General features: G+C 42.0%; 1 protein-coding gene across 1 annotated transcript in view; it reads right to left on the bottom strand.

Annotated features, from left to right (window-relative positions):
- The window catches only part of RPS6KA3 (ribosomal protein S6 kinase A3), a 122943-nt gene that overhangs the window by 8266 nt on the left and 92715 nt on the right, over positions 1 to 21962 (bottom strand). The window contains exons 9-15 of the mRNA XM_033950052.1: positions 19704 to 19846; positions 16300 to 16370; positions 12324 to 12412; positions 12077 to 12141; positions 11831 to 11972; positions 10947 to 11155; positions 9308 to 9448 (exon numbers count right to left, since the gene is read on the bottom strand). Of these exons, the coding sequence (XP_033805943.1) occupies positions 9308 to 9448; positions 10947 to 11155; positions 11831 to 11972; positions 12077 to 12141; positions 12324 to 12412; positions 16300 to 16370; positions 19704 to 19846 (860 nt within the window). The remainder of the gene's footprint in view (positions 1 to 9307; positions 9449 to 10946; positions 11156 to 11830; positions 11973 to 12076; positions 12142 to 12323; positions 12413 to 16299; positions 16371 to 19703; positions 19847 to 21962) is intronic.

The raw sequence follows: 21962 nt of genomic DNA, 5'->3' as shown, positions 1-21962 counted from the left end.
AACTATAGCTAGTTTAGGTTATTGTTCCTTGTATGCATCACTTAGCGATTGCCCATATGAAATTTCATGAATCATCTGGATATCTAGTCTTCCAAAGTTCTCTTAACATTTCTCACAACCTCCCTCCTCAATTTATTCATTTTTAACAACTTTGCACAGATAAAGCAATGCTACTTACCGTAACAGTTGTTATCCAGGGACAGCAGGCAGCTATTCTCACTAGTGGGTGATGTCATCCGACAAAGCCCCGATACGGACGTCTCACAAGCATATTTTGCTTGAAGAAACTCAGAAGTTTCAAGATGCCCGCACCGCGCATGCGCCAGTGCCTTCCCGCCCGATGCGCCGGGCGTGTCTCCTCAGTTCAGGTAGCTAGCAGAGAAGCCAACCCAGGGGAGGTGGGTGGGACGTGAGAATAGCTGCCTGCTGTCCCTGGATAACAACTGTTACGGTAAGTAACATTGCTTTATCCCAGGACAAGCAGGCAGGTATTCTCACTAGTGGGTGACCTCCAAGCTAACCTCAATGGGACGGTGGGAGAGTTGGCAACTTAGGAGAATAAATTTTGTAACACTGTTCGGCCAAACTGTCCATCCCTTCTGGAGAAAGTGTCCAGACAATAATGAGAGGTGAATGTATGAACCGAGGACCAAGTGGCAGCCTTACAAATCTCCTCAATCGGTGTCGATCTGAGGAAGGCTACAGAGGCTGCCATTGCTCTGACCTTGTGGGCTGTGACCCTACAGGGAAGGGGTAATCCAGCCTGAGCATAGCAGAAAGAGATACAAGCCGCCATCCAGTTAGAGATGGTGCGCTTCGATACAGGTCGTCCCAACTTGTTTGGATCAAAGGAGACGAAAAGTTGAGGAGCAGTTCTGTGTGGTTTGGTGCGATCCAGGTAGAAAGCCAAAGCACGTTTACAGTCCAGAGTATGAAGTGCTGATTCTCCAGGGTGAGAATGAGGCTTTGGAAAAAACACTGGAAGTACAATGGATTGGTTGAGATGAAATTCAGAGACCACTTTAGGCAGGAATTTCGGATGAGTGCGGAGGACCACCTTGTCATGATGGAATATTGTGAAAGGTGGGTCCGCCACCAAGGCCTGAAGCTCACTGACCCTGCGAGCAGACGTGAGGGCCACCAGAAAAACCACCTTCCAAGTGAGAAACTTTAGAGGAGTCTTGTGGAGAGGCTCAAAAGGGGGTTTCATAAGCTGAGAAAGGACAACGTTGAGATCCCAAACCACTGGAGGAGGTTTGAGAGGAGGATTGACGTGGAAAAGTCCTTTCATAAATCTGGAAACCACAGGATGAGCAGAGAGGGGTTTCCCTTGTAGAGGCTGATGGAAAGCCACAATAGCACTCAGGTGGACTCGTATAGAAGTAGACTTGAGACCAGACTGAGATAGGTGTAGAAGATAGTCCAATTCTGAAGAAAGGGAGGCTCGCTGAGGCTCCTTAGAATTAGAAATACACCAGGAAGAAAATCTAGTCCATTTTTGGGAGTAGCATTGTCGAGTAGCAGGCTTCCTGGAAGCCTCCAAGACCTCCCTCACCGCCTGGGAAAACTGGCGAGGAGTTACGTTGAGAGGAACCAAGCTGTCAGGTGGAGAGACTGCAGGTTGGGATGAAGTAGTGATCCTTGATGCTGAGTAAGTAGTGAAGGAAACACTGGAAGAAGGACCGGCTCCCTGCTGCTGAGTTGAAGTAGAAGGGAGAACCAAGGTTGTCTGGGCCACCGAGGAGCAATCAGAATCATGGTGGCATGGTCGGACCTCAACTTGACCAGAGTCTTTTGAATGAGAGGAAATGGAGGAAACGCATACAGAAAGCGAGTCCCCCAATCCAGCAGAAAGGCATCTGCCTCGAGGCGATGAGGAGTGTAGATCCTGGAGCAAAACTGAGGCAGTTTGAAGTTGTGGGGAGCCGCAAACAGGTCTATCTGAGGCGTCCCCCATTGTGCAAATATCTGATGAAGGGGGTCGGAATGGAGAGTCCATTCGTGAGGCTGGAGGAGACGACTCAAGTTGTCTGCCAAAACATTGTCCTTCCCCTGAATGTAGACAGCTTTGAGGAAGGCGTTGTGGCGAACCGCCCAATCCCAGACTCTGAGAGCTTCCTGGCAGAGGGAGGCCGATCCTGTGCCCCCCTGCTTGTTGACATAATACATGGCGACCTGGTTGTCTGTGCGAATGAGGACCACCATGTCGTGAAGCAGATGTTGAAAAGCATAGAAGATAGCTCTGAGCTCCAGAAGATTGATTTGATGGAGATGGTCCGCACAGGTCCAGAATCCCTGAGTGCGAAGCCCATCCAGATGAGCCCCCCAGGCATAGGTCGAGGAATCGGTCGTGAGAACCTTCTGGTGGGGAGGAGTGTGAAACAGCAAACCTCTGGATAGATTTGAAGAGGTCATCCACCAAAGTAGAGACTGCCGAAGAGCAGGAGTGACCATGATGTGTCGAGTCAACGGGTCTGACACCAGGGTCCACTGAGGAATTCTGAGATGGAGTCTGGCAAAAGGCGTCACATGCACTGTAGAGGCCATGTGGCCCAGGAGGACCATCATGTGTCTCGCTGAGATGGACTGGCGAGAAGACACAGACTGGCAGAGATGAAGGAGAGCATCCATGCGCTGAGGGGGAAGGAATGCTCGAAGTTGAATGGTGTCCAGGATCGCTCCGATGAAGGGGAGAGACTGGGTGGGCTGTAGATGAGATTTGGGGAAGTTGATCTCGAATCCCAAACTCTGCAGGAAGCAAATCGTGGCGAGGGTCGCCGAAACGACCTCTGGAGCTGAGGGGGCCTTGATGAGCCAGTCATTGAGGTAGGGGAACACCTGAAGACCCCAGTTCCGGAGTGCAGCGGCCACCACCACCAGACACTTCGTGAAGACTCTGGGGACGAGGACAGGCCGAATGGAAGCACTCGATACTGCAGATGTAGATGTCCCACCCGAAATCTGAGGAACTTGCGGGAGGCCGGATGAATGGGAATGTGAGTGTAAGCCTCCTTGAGATCCAGAGAGCATAACCAGTCGTTCTGCTCGAGGAGGGGGTAGAGAGAAGCAAGGGTCAGCATGCGAAACCTCTCCTTGACAAGAACTTGTTGAGGACCCAAAGGTCCAGAATAGGTCGCAGGTCGCCCGTCTTCTTCGGAACGAGGAAGTACCGGGAGTAAAAACCCCGATTGTGCTGGTCCATCGGGACTGGCTCGACGGCCCGAAGCCGGAGCAAAGCTTGAGCTTCCTGAAGAAGGAAGGCGGTCTGCGTCAAGTTGGAAGGATACTCTCTTGGAGGGTGGTCCGGAGGGACCCGGTGGAATTGAAGAGAGTATCCTTCTCTTACGATGGAAAGGACCCAGAGGTCGGTGGTAATAGCCTCCCAGCGATGATAAAAATAGTGGAGGCGACCCCCAATGGGAAAAACAGGGGGAGGCAGAACGAGGTCGGTTATGCTCCCTGGGATGGAGTCAAAAAGGCTGAGGAGCCTTAGGTGCAGCAGGCAGCTGAGGTTTCTGCTGAGCCTTCTGAGGAGGCTGCCTCTTCGCAGGTTGTCTCGCAACCGGAGCTTGCCTTGGAGTGTAACGCCGCTGATAGATCAAGGGCGGTCTAGAAGGCCGAGACTGTTGAGGCTTGGGCTTGGGCCGAAGGATAGACTGAAAAGACTTTTCATGGTCAGAAAGCTTCTTCGTTACCGTCTCGATGGATTCGTCAAACAGATCCGCTCCCGCACAAGGCACATTGGCAAGCCTGTCCTGGAGGTTCGGAACCATGTCAATGGTTCGAAGCCATGCCAACCAACGCATAGCCACGGAACAGGCAGCAGCACATGCCGAAAGCTCAAAGGCATCGTATGAGGATTGCATAAGCTGGAGCCGAAGCTGGGAAAGCAAGGCTACCACTTCCTCGAATTCAAAGCGAGCCTGAGAATCGATGTAGGGAGTAAATTTTCGAAGTACAGGCAAGAAGAACTCCAAATAAGATGCAAAGTAGAAATTATAATTAAGAACTCGGGAAGCCATCATCGAGTTCTGGTAGATTCTCCTCCCAAACTTATCCATCGTCCTGCCCTCGCGACCCGGAGGCGTACACCTGGGAAGGGTGAGATCGCTTGAGGGAGGATTCGACCAGCAGGGATTGGTGAGAGAGTTGAGAGCCCTCGAACCCCTTGTGATGGACTGTGCGGTATCGTGCATCCAATTTGCCCGGGACTGCAGGAATAGAATAAGGCGTCTCAAAACATCTCATAAATGTCTGATCAAGCAATTTATGGAGAGGCAGTCGAAGAGACTCCGCAGGAGGGTGAGGTAAGTGCATGGTGTCGAGATACTCTTTAGAATATCGAGACCCAGTGTCCAAGGTAACATCTAAGTCAACCGCCATCTGTCGGAGAAAAGAAGAAAAAGACAGCTGATCCGCCAGTACAGGTCTCCGAGAGGGACTGGACGAAGTTGAGGCCCTCAGGATCCAGAGAGACCTGGGATCGACAGGGAGAAAAAGAGGTAGACCGTTCCTCGTACTCCGGCCCCTCCGGGGGAGACATGTCAGAGGAAGAGTACCCCAGACGAGGCAGCTTCTTCTGCGGCGAAACCTCATAGTGGCGCGAGGAATGCCGTGATGAATGCCTGGACCGATGCCCCTCACGGTGTCTGGAGGGAGATCGAGAATGACGAAACTTCACATGGTCCCCCGATGCTTCCAGCGAGTGAATGGGACTCGAAGCTGTAGATAGAAGAGGCTGAATGGTCGACGCTTCAACGCGACGCAGCCCATGCCTGGTACGGAGTGCGGAAGAACTCTTACTGAGACTTGCTATGCCCAGGGCTTCGATTACCTACAGGGGGATTCCCGCCCTGTTGGCGTGGAGGCATGATGGGCTCCAAAGGAGGCATGTCACTGAAGGAAGCCCGCTCGAGGGACCGGCCGCCCCTACGTCGCTCCTCCTCGCCAAGCAGCGAGATCGACGGCGAGGGAGGAGGAGGAGGGGGCGGTCCGCCCCCCGGAATCGGTACCGGAAGGTCACCCTGGATGGAGGCGATTTACCTGGGTCCCATAGTTTGCATGAGCTCGACAAACTGAGCTTCCAGAAGGGACCGTAGCGAAGCCGATATGCAGGGATCCGCACCGATAGGGGGGTCCTCCAGCACGGTCTTCGCGCTCTTTCGTGGTCGAGTGCTTCTGCTGGAAGCTTTCGGCACCTTAATGACCACAGGTGGAATGGTGGACGGCAGTACCTGAGCCGAGGAGACGGGGACAGGCACAGACGCCGAACTCGGGGCCGAAACCGGGGTAAACGAAGCCGGCTTCAGCAGACTCGGAGTAGCAGGAGTAGTAGCTGGCTTCGCATGGACAGGCGAAGCGGCCGATGAAGTCGAAGCTGAAGGTTCCTTAGCAGCTTCCATCTTAAACATGGACTCCCACAACAGACAGCGCCGCTTAAACGCCCGCGCTGTAAGAGTGGAACAAGGCCGGCACGATTTCGGGAAATGTTCTGGACCAAGACACTGCAGGCAGCGTCGATGCGGGTCCGTCAGCGAAATCGCGCGCTGGCACTTTGCTACACTTTTTAAAACCGGTGATTGGCCAGGACATAGGCCGAAAAAGCTCCGCCGCGAGATCGAAGGAGCAGGGCCTGAGCCACGTGGCCGATCCGGCCGAGTCGCCGGAAGGAAAATTTTTTTTTTTTTTTTTTTTTAAAGAATAAAACAAAGAAAATACACGATAAAGAGTAAAATAAACCTAAAATCGCGGCAATTAGAAGGCAAAAACGGGAATTCAGACAGCGCAGAATTGAAGTAAAACTTCTCAGCTCCGCGGAAAAAAAGAACTGAGGAGACACGCCCGGAGCATCGGGCGGGAAGGCACTGGCGCATGCGCGGTGCGGGCATCTCGAAACTTCTGAGTTTCTTCAAGCAAAATATGCTTGTGAGACGTCCGTATCGGGGCTCTGTCGGATGACATCACCCACTAGTGAGAATACCTGCCTGCTTGTCCTGGGGTAATCACTTTACTACTATTCCAATTTCTGAATCATTTATAAATATGTTAAAAAGCAAAGCCTTAATGCCCATTCCCTGGAGCAGTCTATTATTCACCTTTCACAATTGAAAAAGACCATTTTTTAGCTGTTTTCTTGTAAACAGTTCCCAATTAACAATAGGACATTATCTCCTATTCCATTGCTTTTTAATTTCATTGGGAGTCTCTGATGAGGAATTTCATTAAACATCTTCTGAAAACCCAGGTATATTATATCAACATGTTTATTCATGCCTTCAAAACAATGTGGCGGATTGGTGAGGCAAGACTTCCCTTACCTAAATCCATTGTTGGCTTTGTCCCATTAAGATCCTGACAGGTAAGCATTCAAAAGTACTTATCCAAATAGCTGCACTTGCTATCAAAATAAGTGCCAATAATAGTCACACCTACCTGGAATGATTGTATATTTTAATTATATAGTCTGATATTGTCCTGATCTGAGGAAAAAGGGTCTAGCTAGCCTTTGAAGGTTAGTCAAAAAAATAAATTAATCCAATAAAAAGATATCTTATTTTCATTTCTATTTATTATCTTTAAAGTGGATTAACATGACCACCACACTGTTTTATTCAGGATATTCACAGGCACTAACCTTTGAATATCCTTTACAGACCACATCAGGTTAACAGAACATACCAGATTCTTAGTTCCTTCTAGCATTTAGGGGCTGATGGTGAAAGCCACTGCAAATCTAACATCACAGTTACTGTGAGGCATGCATTCATGCATGTTATTGGGCTTAAGCACATGAGTTAACTCATACTGAAGACCTGGTTTGCACACGTGTTAAAATGTTATGGCGAAAAGCTCATTTAAGTATTCTGTGCAATACAGTGTGTATGTTGCTCAATTCTGAAGTGCACACAGTGCAATAACTTTTTTGTCAAGTCTGGGACAGTGTAGATTGTAGAAGGGTTTACAGAGAGGATTTCACATCAGCTTTTGAGATTTAATTGCCAGTTTTGTCTTGCTTTGCAAGCAGAAAGAAGCATCCTGCAAGTTTCAAAGGCAGATGAAAGGTAATAAACATGTGCATGTGTTCCAACATACCTGAAAGTTTCAGCACAATTGAGTGCCTGTTCTTCTGCCTAAATATGAGCTTTGAAAAATTTCCATGTGCAAGCAGTTTTTGTGAGGCTCCTTTTTAGGTGCAAAAGAACAAGCGCTAATGTGTACAGAGCACTTTCATTTTTTGTTTGGACTTGCACTCAAGCAGCTGCACTTACTGCAAAAATTAGTGCATGTTTAAGTTTTGTGCCCAAAATTTGCATACGTTGCATTAGTTTTAGGCTCGCAGTAGAAGCCATGCACTCAGAAATCCACATGTGGCTCTACCACTAGCCTTTCTGCATTCAGTTTCTCAGTTTTCACACAACTATGTACAAAGTCCTGCAATATCCTAAATTGCCAGGGACCACCCGTGTAGCCTTCTAGATCCCTATCATAGATATGATGAAGTACAATATTTCTGCTAGGTTTCTACTCATTACAAAACTTGTTGCCTGGCAGATAGAATTATACTAGCTAGTAAGGCCAAACAACAACCTCATTTAACCCCTCTTTTTACTAACGCCTAGCGTGGGTTTTAAGCGCTGGCAGCAGCGATAACTGCTCCGATGTTCATAGGAATTTTATGAGCGTCTGGAGCAGTTACCGCCACTGTCGGCGCTAAAACCCACACTTCATGTAGTAAAGAGGGGAGTTAAATAGCTATCAGCACTAGCCAGCCTCCTGTGGTAAAGTGGATAGCGTAGCTGGTTTTAAGAAAGGTTTGGACAAATTCCTGGAGGAAAAGTCCATAGTCAGTTATTAAGACATGGGGGAAGCCTCTGCTTGCACTGGATCGGTAGCATGGAATATTGCTACTCTTTGGGTTTTGGCCACCGTGAGAATGGGCTACTGGGTTTGATGGACCGTTAGTCTGACTCAGTAAGGCTATTCTTATGTTCCTGTGTAGCTTGCTATATAAACTCTGCTATATGAATGCTTGTGTTTCTGCTAGGACTTTTTAACATTTCATATTAGATACCATGGTAGTCTCAGCAATCATTTTTGGAGCAAACAGTGTTATGATCACTTAAAAATATGCTGTTAAATCAGAAGTCATGCTTTCTGCTAGCTCCATTTTTAACAATAAAGAGTCCATTATGCTTATACCAAACTTTCACATGGTTGTAGTTGCTATCATTCATTCTAGGAAGGCATTTCATACCTCTACCACCCTCACTGAAGAAATATTTCTCGACACTACTGCTCAGACCTCCTCACCTTACCTTTGGTTCTTGAACTAACTTTCCTGAAAACAGGTTTCTTTTTGTGCATTATTTAATCTTTCAGGTATCTGTCTTTATCCTCCATCCCTTCTTCTCTATGGAATACATGGAAAGATTGCAAAGTCGCACATCACATGGTTTCTATTGCAGATGTTGCACCAGTTTTGTAACCCTTTTCTGAACCACATCTATTTAATCTACAACTTTTGGTGAAATTCTGTATGTCATATATACAAAATGGAACGTACAATAGCAACACAAAAAGGATATTTTGGTAAATTTCTGAAGATCTGGGGACCATTAACAGATTTCTGTAATGAATGATTAACTTTTCCCAAGATAAGATATTTGATTAGAAGGGAAGTGGGTGGGTTTTATTTTTATTATTTCATAATATATGATTATATCAATAGTTTCAATGTAATGGTACTTGTATGTAATATTGTGATGGGAGGGATGGATTTTCTATGTAATAAGAATAATTTAAATATTAGGTTTATTACATAATATTTAAAATATTATAGAATATTAATTTGTAATGAATTGTTATACTTAATGTATTATATGAGAGTTAATCAAGTGTGTATTTTTAAGTTCATATGAGTTTATCTGCTACACTTGTTGTAACATGCAAAAATGAATAAAGAATTTAAAACAATTTAATTTATATGCTTCTGAAGGTAGAGCTTCCAGAACAGGCAATAATATGCCAGGTGTTTCAGAACACAAGGTGATGGCTTTCTACACATTGTATACTTTACATTTCATTTCTAGACCTCAAAGCCTCTCAATCGATGCAGTTTACAAAGCCAAGAGACTGTCCAACCCCAGTGATCTACAAAATAACCTTCATTGCTATTAATTTCCTAAGAACCTCACAAATAAAGTTTGATTTTAATAATTTTCTAAAGTGTATATATGAACACAACAGCGCAAACAAATTACATAGATCCTTATTCCAACACTTTTTAAAAGTATCACCAACAATTTACCTTCACTAGATGTGGGGCATCTTGTCTGTTGAGCTGGTACTGAGGCAGCTGATCACAGAGGACAATCCAGGGGTGTTTAAGTACTTGAGCAGCAGACAGTCTTTGATGTGGATCAACATGAAGCATCTTTGACACCAAGTCCTAGTAACACAAGGCATTTATTTAACTAAACCACCAATATAACTGCCAAACAGAATAAGGCACTATGAGTGTTTTATTCTCTATATAATGATACACAGCAAATGAAAATATAGACCCAGAGATGTTAGCAGCATGTTATGCATTCTCTTATGGAGAATAACGATCTTATTTTTACATATAAACCTGCTAATATTTTCTTAGTTCATACACATCCACGTTCCTTCCTATTGTCACTCTCTCCCAATGCCAATCACTATCACAGAGACCATGATTTCAAGTGAGCCCCCCCTAATAGGCTTCAACTGGAGTTGAAAACTTAGCTGGGTGATTTCCAGGTCATTTATATATATGATAAAAACAGTGGACCCAGCAGACACCCCTGGGGAACCCCTCTATTTACTGCTCACCATTTATAATATTGACCATTTAACCCTTTTTAAAATCCACAACACTTCCTTATCCTATGACTTTTTAAATTTTCTTAAGCATTGTTCATGAGGTATTTTGTCAAATGCTTTTGGAAAATCCAGATTAACAATATCAACTGGCTCACCTTTATCCACCCCTTCAAAAACATAGCAGATTGGTGGCAATGAAAGATTTCCCATGTTAGGTTTGTTCCATTGATCCATGCCTATCTATATGTTCAATAGCTTGGTTGTATAATAACAGTCTATCTTTTTGCCCAAAACTGATATCAAGCTCAGTAGTCTATAATTTCTTAGGTCACCTATGGAACCCTGTTAAAAACTGATATTACGTTGGCCACCCTGCAATTTTCTGATACAATGCCTGATTTTAAATTCCAGGTGAACTGCTACCTTTTAGTTTGCCAAATTGCCCTATTTCATCTTCCCAGTTTACAAAGATTTGTTTCAGTTCCACTGACTTATTACCATTAAATACAATTTCTGTCTCCGTGCAGAAACCCCACGGATGACTATCTTATCTTTAGTTTTGTATAGGTTAGATTTATTATATATTTATTGATTTTTTCAATATAATCAAGCATAAACTTGTACAGAAAGGAAATTCAGCAAGAAATTAATACAAGTAAAAACATATATAAAAGAATATCTAAAATAAGCATAAATTTCAATTCAAGTCCTCAAACAGATCCAAGAAGGGTAATAGGCAAATCAAAGTAATTACATTTAACAAAGCAATAATTAGTTGAATGAGATTAGAGCACCCTTTCTTAAGCTAAGCACTCTGCTTTCTCCAGACTTGCGGTTGAGAGAAAGGTTGTCAGTTGAGATGGCTCAAAGAAAACAAATTTATGAGAACGATAATTAATTACACATTTACATGGATGTCGCAAGTAAAAAGTCGCCCCCAGGGATATAACACCAGGTTTCCTTAACAAAAATTCTCGTCTCCTTCTCTGCGTGTCCTTAGCCAAATCTGGAAACATCTGAATTTTACAACCTAAAAATTATTTTTGTTTATTTTTAAAGAAAAGTCTCAGCAACCAGTTTTTATCTGGTGCGAGAGCTACTGTCAAAAGTAAAGTGGCTGGGGTCACTAAATCTTTATCAGATATTTCCAAAATATTAGACATATTCATTAAATCATGCTCCAATTTCTGTTGATGTTGTTGGTCCTGGGTCTTATTTGGAAGATAATAGACCTGCGTAAATGGTGGTAATGACTCTTCAGTAAGCTCCAATACTTCCGTCATATAACGTTTCAACATTTCCATAGGGGCTATCATAGAAACCCTGGGGAAATTTATCAGTCTAAGGTTGTTATTACGAGAAAAATTTTCCATTGCCTCCATCTTCCTTCTTAGGTTAGTATTGTCTTTAATTAATGACTCAGTAATTTGTTGGGAGACTTTTAATTCTTGATGGACATTCTGTACAGCAATGTTACTTACCGTAACAGTTGTTATCCAGGGACAGCAGGCAGCTATTCTCACTAGTGGGGGTGATGTCATCGCTAAAGAAGAAATAAATTATTATTATTATTATTTAGTGTGTTAAAATAACCCAGTTTCTACAACCCTTTTCCCTCAGAGATCCTCAGTAAATATCCTGGGCTTTCTTGAATGTTGATACTGTCATCATTTTCACTGGGAGGCTGGTTCCTTGAATTATCTCAGATTCCACTCCCCCTTCATCACCATGCATTTAAATTTTTTACAGTTTGTATATTACTGAATTTTTAGATTAGGTGCTCAAAACATCTAAACAACAACACCAAAATACTTACTCTCTAAAATATGGTGCATTTTTTAATCAAAACTATTTCCAAGGACATATGAAACATCTGGATTTGTTTTGTGATGAGAGTTCATGAACTGTTCTAGTGAAGGGACACTAATGACTGTATACATTTCTCTAAATGAATGGAAGCAAAATGGGCCAATCACTAACATACATAAGCCTCCAGACACACAAAAATAGTTCATCGTCCTACCTTTGGGAGTTTTTGCTGTGAACTCTGGATCAAAATAGAATGTGTCATCAGGCCTACCAGTGGCAGGTTTGAATGGTGGCTGAATTTCTCTTCTGTACAGTTTCTGAGAAAAATAAATTATATGCTTCAATTAACAAAAAAGAAAAGAAAACCTTGTACATTCAAACATAAAAATATGTTCATGTGCTCTTTACGCAAAATACCTACATTCCAATCTATTGTAGTAAAAAACGAATGTCGTTTAATTTCCTCAACCCCATCAGGACCAGCTCCTGTAAGAGAATTCATCATGAATTCTATTTGGTGTGCGCATAACAGAAATATAGAGCATACTATTTTTTCATGTTTAGCTGTGGATGTTTAAAAATATCCAAAAGTTATAATATAGTATCTTTGGATTTACATGTAAGGATTATGGAAACTATTATGTGTGTAAAACAAACATATACATTACCCAATCTGTTTGCAGGGTTTCTCTTAAAAAGCATTCGAAGTAGAGATTGAGCTTCAGGACTTAAAAACTGAGGCATTCCAAGCTTTGCTCTGCAATGAAAGATTAATTATATAAAAAGTTAAGAAAAAAGGATGAATATTCTTCATTAAGAAGACTGTAATCCATATGCTATGAATTTAGCCTCACCTAGCAGAAGACAAACTGACAATTAATTGGAGTGGGAATAACTCAGCATCCCCTCTGCCCATTATTGGCTCATTTCCTAGTTAAAGTGATGTCCAATATGTGTCAACAAACACAGGAAATTAAGGTTATGAAGGACTAAGACCCAGATGCACTAATGCCAGCCATCGTCGCTAAACCTGTTTTGACAGCTTTAGCAACAATCGCATTTACTGACATGATATAGAAAAATGGTTTTCTGCATAATCGCAGGGCAACAAAACAAAGGAGAAAGTCCAACTTTGTCTGCAGAAAAAACCAAGCAGGAGAAACAAACAAAACTGCAGACTGTATACAAGATGCAGGCAAAAATTTATTGTACCAAAATTAAAATGCAAATAAGTAAAATAAAACCCTTTTACCAATCAAGGGACCCGACACGGTCCGTGTTTCGGACAAACCTTCGTCAGGGGTCCTAATACATACAAATACAATACAGAAAACATTAAAAACACTTGTAAACTCTTATAAAAAGCGGAAAGTAACAAGATGTTGCCCCCTATTTTTACTTATGTGCCTTTTAACATTGATCCAGTTCGTGACATAGCACTGGATGGCTCCTCAGTTAAGTTTCTTGCTTATAGGTTTGGTGCTCATGGTTCTATATTCTTTTATCAGACACTTCCTTTTATATTATATGCCTGATTTAGGGAATCCAGGTCTCTGCAATCCATAGCACATCCCCCTTTTTTTACTTTTATTCTTCATTTTAATTTTTATGTTGATTTTAACATATTTTATTATTATGTAGTATTGCATATGCATTGTTTATTTATATGATTCTGTTTAATGTCAAACTATTAGCAACCATTTTATATTTAATCTTTTTATTGGGTGTTAGGTTCTCATTTCATATGTCAATATTATAGATGGTTTATTATTGGTTTATGGTCATAAGTTCACATCATGTTGTATCTTTATGTTTTTCAATATAGTTACTTATCTTCATTTTTTATGGTATGTCCCAACCTTTTTCACCATGGTAGGTGCCTCTTTTACTTTTTTACCAAACTTCTATGGGTACTTATTCCTTTAATTTCTCACTTTTCCATTTTGTGTCACGTTCTTTTGTCACTAATTTCTTATAGTGTTTTATTGTTTAATGTTATCATTTTCCTTTTAATTTACCTTGATGTTTATCTTACTTTGCATGTTTCCTTACTATTTCACATACCCTCTTTCTTGTCATTCACGTCACTTGACCACAAGCCTTAGTAGCATGGCATAATAACACCATCTTGTTACTTTCCGCTTTTTATAAGAGTTTACAAGTGTTTTTAATGTTTTCTGTATTGTATTTGTATTTATTAGGACCCCTGACGAAGGTTTGTCCGAAACACGGACCGTGTAGGGTCCCTTGATTGGTAAAAGGGTTTTATTTTACTTATTTGCATTTTAATTTTGGTACAATAAATTTTTGCCTGCATCTTGTACACAGTCTGCAGTTTTGTTTGTTTTTTCTGCATAATCGCTCATTCCCCGATTTGACCATGTAAATAAGCTCATTAATATTGAAATGCCATGCAAACCAGTAGAACGATTGATGATCTAACTGTGGCTTCCTGATGCACAAAAAAAAAAAAGTGATCACTTTTAGAGATAAAAAAAAAGTGACTGGTCAAGCAAGACCAGTTACTTCCTATAGTTTAGCTCCTTTTTTTAATGGGCACAGATGCTGTGCATGTTACACATGCACAATATCTGCCCCATTAAAAAAAAAGAAAAAAGTAACACCCCCCCAACTGATGACGGCCCTTCCGACGAACCACCAGGAACTGCCCCCCCATGGCAGCAAAAATGGCAGGAGAGATGCCCACTCCCGTGCAATGCGCCCCCATGCAAACCTCTCTTCCCCCCCAAAAAAAAAGGCAGGAGGGATATCCACTCCCTCCTGCCACCGAAGTCCCCCCCCTACCTTTTCAGAGAAACTGGAGCAGGAGGGAAGCTTAATCTGTCCTGCCAGTCCAAAATAGTGGGCCTTCTCCTACCAGGTGTATCATATGATGTGTGGGGAGGGGCCTAAGGCTCTAAATGTCTCAGATGCCTAAGGCTCCTCCTCCCTCTGTATCCTGGGATACATGGGGGAGGGGTCTAAGGCCCCGATTGGCTTGTCTGAGCCAATCATAAGAACATAAGAATTGCTGCTGCTGGGTCAGACCAGTGGTCCATCGTGCCTAGCAGTCTACTCACGCAGCAGCCCTTAGGTAAAAGACCAGTGCCCTAATTGAGTCTAGCCTTACCTGCGTACGCTTTGGTTCAGCAGGAACTTGTCTAACCTTGTCTTGAATCCCTGGAGGGTGCTTTCCCCTATAACAGCCTCCGGAAGAGCATTCCAGATTTCTACCACTCTCTGGGTGAAGAACTTCCTTACGTTCTCTCCATCTTTGAGAGGGTGAACAATCTATCTTTCTCTACTCAGTCTATTCCTTTCATTATCTTGAATGTTTCGATAATGTCCCCTCTCAGTCTCCTCTTTTCAAGGGAGAAGAGGCTCAGTTTCTCTAGTCTCTCACTGTACGGCAACTCCTCCAGTCCCTTAACCATTTTTGTCACTCTTCTCTGGATCCTTTTGAGTAGTACTATATCCTTTTTTATGTACGGCGACCAGTGTTGGACTTTAGGCTCCTCCCCATGCATCACATGATGCACCTGGGAGGGAAAAGCTCGGCATTTTCGACTGGCCTCCGAGTAGTACAGTCTGGGCTTCCCTCCTGCTTCAACTTCTCTGAAAAGGTGCTGGGGGTGGGGAGACCTCCTTCTTTTTTTTTTTTTTTTGGGGGGGAAGGGGAGAAGGTAGGGGAAGTTTGGGGGGAGGTGGTGCCTGGCATGGTGGTGGGCCTTTGGTGGCAGGAGGGAGTGGGCATTCTTCCTGCTGTTTCACTGCCGCGGGCCCAGGCATTAGCGCAGAAAGCATGCTGCTGCCAGCCTAAACACCGCTGGAGCAACAGGCTTAACAGGCGTTTAAAAAGGTACTGCGGGGAAGATTGCATGCAATCGCTGCTGCCGGAGTAGTAAGGAGGAACACGGGGATGGGGAAGAGCAGGTGGAAAGAAAGGCATTGGAGGAGGGAAAGAGGGGAAAAGATGCCAGCATCATGGGGTGGGGGGCAGACCAGGAAGATATGTGGCCTTGAGGTGAGGTGAGATGGGGTGGGAGGAGGGGAGGGGATCTTTAGAAGAAGGGAAGAGACAGGGGAGAAGCTGAACATGGGGAGATATACTGGGCCAAGAGGGACCGCAGGGTCAGGGATGCAGACTGTCAATGGTAGACAGGGAGAGAGTAAGAATAGTGGAACATAGAGGCATTGCTGGAAAATGGAGATTAGGAAACTGAGGGACAATGCTGGAAAAGGGGCTGATGGGGACACAGAGAGGGCAAATGCTGAACATAGGGACAGAGACAGAGAAGGAAGATGCTGGGTAGGGCAAATAGGGATGCAGAAGCAACAAGGATGGTGGACCTGAGAATAGAAGAAATGTCAGAGAGACAGGAGACCATGTACAGACAGAAGAAACAGAAAAGAGACACATGAAGTCAAACTAAATTTCTTCTAAGTGGAATCCAGATGGGGGTTTAATCTCTTAAAAAAAACCAAAAAAACCAACAAACTCATTTTGTTACTGGGAATTTTCTTATATTTCCTCGATTCTATGTTTGAATTTGCATATTTGTTTTATGTTTTCCAATTTTCCAATCAAACAACCTACCAAAAGCTACGAGAAAACTGACTTGGCACCACAATCAATGTACTTACTTAAGAATCATAGTCATAGTTTCTTTTCTGTCTTTCCCTTGGAAAGGTAAGGTACCAGTCAACATCTCAAACTGGAAAAAATAAAACACCATCAGCTTAGTAGAGAAAGAATTATATAAACATTAGAAGTACTGTTTAACCAAAGAAAAATACATAAAGATAAAATGGAGATTGAAGAATGGCTTCTCAATTTTTGGGCTTCAAGTGGTCATGTTGATTCATCATTTTTATAGCACTATTAGACATATGTAGCTGTACACATGAGATTGTAGGTAGAGAATGACATGGGGACAAATTTTTCCGTCCCCACGGAAACTCATTTTCCCGTCCAGGCAAGTTCTTTTCCTGTCCCTGCCCCATTCCTGCAAGCTCTGTCCTCATCTACACAAACCTCAAACACTTTAAAATCATTCGAGGCTTGTGTGGTTAAGGCACAGCTTACAGGAATGGGGCAGGAAGAAGGGCAGCAAAAAACTCACGAGGATAGGACTGGGAAATTGAGTTTGTGGGGAACGGGAAAAATTTGCCCCCATGTCATTCTCTAATTGTAGGCTCTATTTTGCAGACACAGTATAATCTCGTTATAATGGACTTGCTTATAATGGAACCTCACCTATTGTGGACGAGGTTCGCTGGTCCTGGCCGTTCACCTTTATAAACATACAGAAAATCATCACATATAGCGGACTCGCATATAACGGACTTTCAGATATAACAGACAATCAATTTGGTCCCAGAGCCGCTTTTAGCTGTAGTTTTGTTCCGCTATAATGGACATGCAGGCTCCGCCTACAAGGTGCGTGGCATGCCGGAGATATAGTATCAAAATGCAGCCCAGAAGAAAATGACAGAGTATTTTTCTTTCCAGTATGACATAATGCCTTAGAACATCTTTTAGGGTTCTGGTTTTGCAATCATTTCGTGCCATATCAATGTTTGCTGAGTTTTGTTATTGACGTTGCCGATATGCTTGTGCAGTGACTGTTGTTCATTGATTGCACGTTGTTTCAAGTTGACCTAAATAAAGTAAAAAAAAAAAAATGCAACTCTGGATATAACGGACTGTTTTTCCAGGTCCCTTGAAGTCCTTTATAATGAGATTATACTGTACTATCTATTCAAAACACACAGGACAAATAAGGAATTTGGGAGTTTCACTTATTATGATAATTATCACAACACGGGTAATGGAACAGGTGAATAAGGGGTTAAGGCAGCTTCTAAAATTAGGCTATACTGTACAGGAACATTATGGATGAACATGCACAAAAACAGCGCGCACTGTAGTCAAACTGTTTTGTTACTATTACTGATGGGAAAGTTGGAATCCAAGTTGTGGGTCATAATTGCAATCAATTTATAGAAAAATGTTTACAAAGCTGAGAAATAGTCTGATTTTAGAACACTGATTTTGAATGATGTGATTTTAAATGATAAACTGCTTGATTTTACACAATTGCAACATAAATTTGGGCTTAATAAATCACAAAGTTTTAGATGGTTGCAATTGAAGCAGGCCATTCAGGTAGGGTTCCCTGAATGGAAAAGTCTTAATGCTCAATTTAGTCTGGAATTTTCATGCTTTCAGGTAGATTTTCTGGGACACCAGGCTGCAAAGTGGTATAAAACTATTAATGATTTGGTTAAGAAAAAACCTAAAAATGGTCTTAGGGATATTTGGAGCATTGAGATTAAGTATCAGATTTCAGCTTCTCAATGGCTACAAATTTGGTCTTGGAGGATAGGAGGTACAATGTCTGCATCTATGAGACAAACTTGTTTTTTCTTCTGCATAGAGCATTTTGGACCCCAGTTAGATTGCAGAAGTTGAATAGTTCAAAGTCTAATAGATGCTGGCATTGTAATCTTGAAATAGGGACTTTGGATCATCTTTTGTTTTATTGTCCCTATATTTTGGCCTTTTGGAATTCCATCTGGGATCAAGTAAATTGTTTATTGGAAAACCATGTAGCACTATCTTAGGATACAATACTATTTGGAACAGCTATGAGAAAAAAAGAGTCAAATATCATCTTTTAACAATAAACTTTTATTAATCATGACTGGAGTTGCCATTCAACATATCACCAACAATTGGAAGGATTGCAGTAAACTTAATTTCACCTTTTGGTGGAATTCATTATGTCATATGTTCAAAATGGAAAGATCAATAGCTATACAAAAGGGAAATTATAAGACATTTAATAAAATATGGGGGCCGTTGACTTCTTTTTGTGATGATTAAACACCATTTTATATCTTGAAATATACACTGTAAATAGTAGAGAGAGGAAAGGGATCTTATACGATTGTGTTAATTAATAACAATAAGAGGGAGGGGGGTTGGGTCTTGGGTTTTTATATATACAACTGTTGTATTTATTGATAGACTTATAAGTGATGATTACAAGAATTTGTTTGGTTTTAATTTGTACACTTGTTAAAAGATTAAAAATGAATAAAGATATTAAAAAAAAAAAAAGAACACTGATTATGAATCTGTCAATGACTTATTAACTGTTTCTGTCAGTGGACTACAATAAAAGTAATAATTTACTCTCATGGTGAAATGTTAGTCTGCCCTTGGATTCGGACTGAGCTCGTTCAGGTATGGATGGGACTTGTGTGCCTGTCCTGCGCAGGTCAGCTGCAACCACCATCATCACCATGGTGAAAGTTTGTTGCGCTGTGGTCAGCCAGAAGGGCAGGTCCACAAACAGGAAGTATTGCTTCAACACATATATTTCCTGTGTTCTGGAAAAATGGGAATGTGCAGATAGGCCTCCGTTCTGATAATTGAGGGAAGATCGTTCCAAACTTTTATCAAGATCAAAATTTATTTTTCACCAAGTCCTAATCCCTTTCCACAAACCTAAGGAAGACCATTGTAGATAGCATTACAATATCAAAACGAGTTAAAACTGGAAGAAACCTAACCTTAAATTTGGGCTACTAAACATGGCTATAAACAAATGTACAGTAATTTAAGAATGAGGTTAAAATAAAAGGTTAAAAAAAAAAAAAAAAGAAAAAAGCTTAGGACTAACAATACATTTATCACTAGTTTTCAAGCACTGAACTCTCTTCTCTGCTAACCCTCCAAAGCTAGTCATAAATGCATTGCATTAGTCGAGTGAAAGATATCTATAATTTCTTTGACAACCTTTATTTCTACAGGTTTTATCAAATCACATAAACCTTCATTAGTATGCTTATCGTTCACTAAATTTAACGAACTACCTTTTTTGAAAGACAAATCAAAGTGGTGTACAATAAAAAATGAACAAACAAAATGAATTAGAACTCTAATAATAAAAGGAAATAAACAATCATTCAAGGTTCCATGCTTTCTCAACAATTGCAGATACACTACTGTTCATCTACTCTGTTTATTAAAAACTTACCATAAGAACACCAAAAGACCACCAGTCTGCACTCTGTGTGTGGCCTCGCCTATTAACCACTTCTGGTGCCATGTATTCTACAGTACCACAGAAGGAGTAGGCCTTCTTTTCATGGTCAATAGATTCTTTGCTTAATCCAAAATCTAGTGAAAAGAAAGCAAAATGTAAGAGCCAAAATTTGTCAGTCATCACAGAACATTATACAACCTCTTATTCACTGAACAAACTTTGATTCAAATTTAAAATGTAAAATGTTACCTTTCTGAGATTTCATAACTAGCATTTGTATAGTGCTAGCAAAAAATTTGTTCCACTGAAAAGTGGATATGTAAATAAATTTTTTTTTTTAACGTTCTTTATTCATTTTCAAATTAAACAAGTGCACAAAAGAATATTCTATACAAGTTATTTCACAATAGCACATTAATCTCTGCCACATAATATTCTAGTGATATAATAACCCCCCCAACCACCCACCCTTTATCACATTTTCAGTAAGAATAAACACACATATTATATAGCATATGTTAACATATTATGTATAAATTATTCCCAACTCCCTCCCCCCCCATCTGGATGCAAACTACTTTACATCTCTCTCTGGTTGAGGGTGGTGCTCTGCTTGCTGCCTCTTGATTCCTCATGCTTTCAAAGCAAATATTTTGGGATAAAGGTTCCAAAGACATGATGGCAGATAATAACATAACATCGAATTTCTAGACCGCATAACCATAAGTTCAATGTGGTTTACAGTAGCTTATATACCTTCCCCACCACCAATCTTTTAAGAAGCCGCAATTAGCGTTTTTTAAATCACCAATTCTCTCTCTTTGTTCTCCACACTGTCACCCACTCTCGCTCCCTATCTTGTTGCCATCCAGTCTCTTTTAGTCTTTTCTCCCTACCAGACTATCCCTAATTCCACTATCTTCCTCCTCCCTGAAATCAAGCCACCACACCAGTCAACCTTTGCCCCCCAAGCCAGCTCGGCATGCCAGTTAACAACGCTGCAGCCCCTTGATCCCACAAGCCAATCTAGGAGTTGAGCTAGGTTATAGGAATAGTCAGGGAGCATTGCACAGGTGATAGGCTTGAGGGGCCGCCGCTGTCTGACCCAGCGGAGGCAAATTCTTATGTTCTTAACCTTCCCCCTCAAACCACAGGTCCTATCCCTGCAAACCAGTCAGCCCCTATCCCCACCTCTACAAGTTGGCCAGTGATAACCCACTCTCTATCCAGCAAGCCTGTCAGTTCCCCTCCAGCCCATACACCAAATGAGCCAGTCAGCATACCCTGTAGCCTCTATTCTCCTTGCAAGCCAGTAATCTTCCCAGCCTTCACCCCTTCCCCTAGGCTAGTCAGCCTTCTTCCTTCCTTAACCTTTATCCCTCTCATAACCAATTCAGACCCCCCTGAAAATTGATAAGTGACCCCCCAGCCCTTAACCCTGCAAACTAATCAGCATCATTCCTTCACTCAGCTAGCCCTCAGAGCTACCTCACTATGCTGTCTGTGGTCATGGAAGCAGGAGCTTCTTCCCCCAGTGTGGTGCAAAACTCTGTTGGTTTCAAGTTCTCAGGTCTTGTGAGACTACTGCAAGAGGTTACTGACCAGCATACTATACTCTTACACTCGCATAGAGCCATACAACACAGGGAACAAGAAGCTCCTCCTCCAGTGAATGAAAAATACCTTTCTGGGGGCTTTTAAAGAGAATTCCTGGCACAGAAGCATATTTCTAGACAGCATGGTGACATAGTGCCTATGATTTGTTAAACCCTGCTTTAAACAGTTATAAAATAGTGCTGAAAACACCAATAAAGCCCAATTAATTGTGTCTGCATAAACCACAAATGTATTAACTGAAAGGCAAAAAATATAGGCCATTCTGGACAATATTTAGCCAGCAGTTTTTTTAAACACTTATCACTGCTGGCTAAGATAGACCTCGATATTCAGTTCTAGGTCTTGTCCAGGCACTGGCACTGAAGATCGGCATCTGACTGGATTTGTGCAAGCTGCTAGAATTCATGCAGGTCATGGCCAATATTCCAAGTTTATTTACATTTTAATATATCGACCATCATTGTGTATCTGGCCGGTTTACAAAGCTAAAAACACTAAAATAAATTTAAGGATGGGGGTAAAAGAAAAGGTTGAACATTGAATAGACGAGTACGATGACCTATGTAAGTTTGAGGAAGACGGGGGAAGGGAAGTTTGTAATTACATCATTAAAAATAAAAGAGAGGAAGATGG

This window comes from Geotrypetes seraphini, chromosome 6 (genome assembly GCF_902459505.1).
Source record: "Geotrypetes seraphini chromosome 6, aGeoSer1.1, whole genome shotgun sequence".
Lineage (NCBI taxonomy): Eukaryota > Metazoa > Chordata > Amphibia > Gymnophiona > Dermophiidae > Geotrypetes > Geotrypetes seraphini.
Note: the sequence above shows the minus strand (reverse complement) of the source record. Positions and strands in the feature narration are given on the sequence as shown.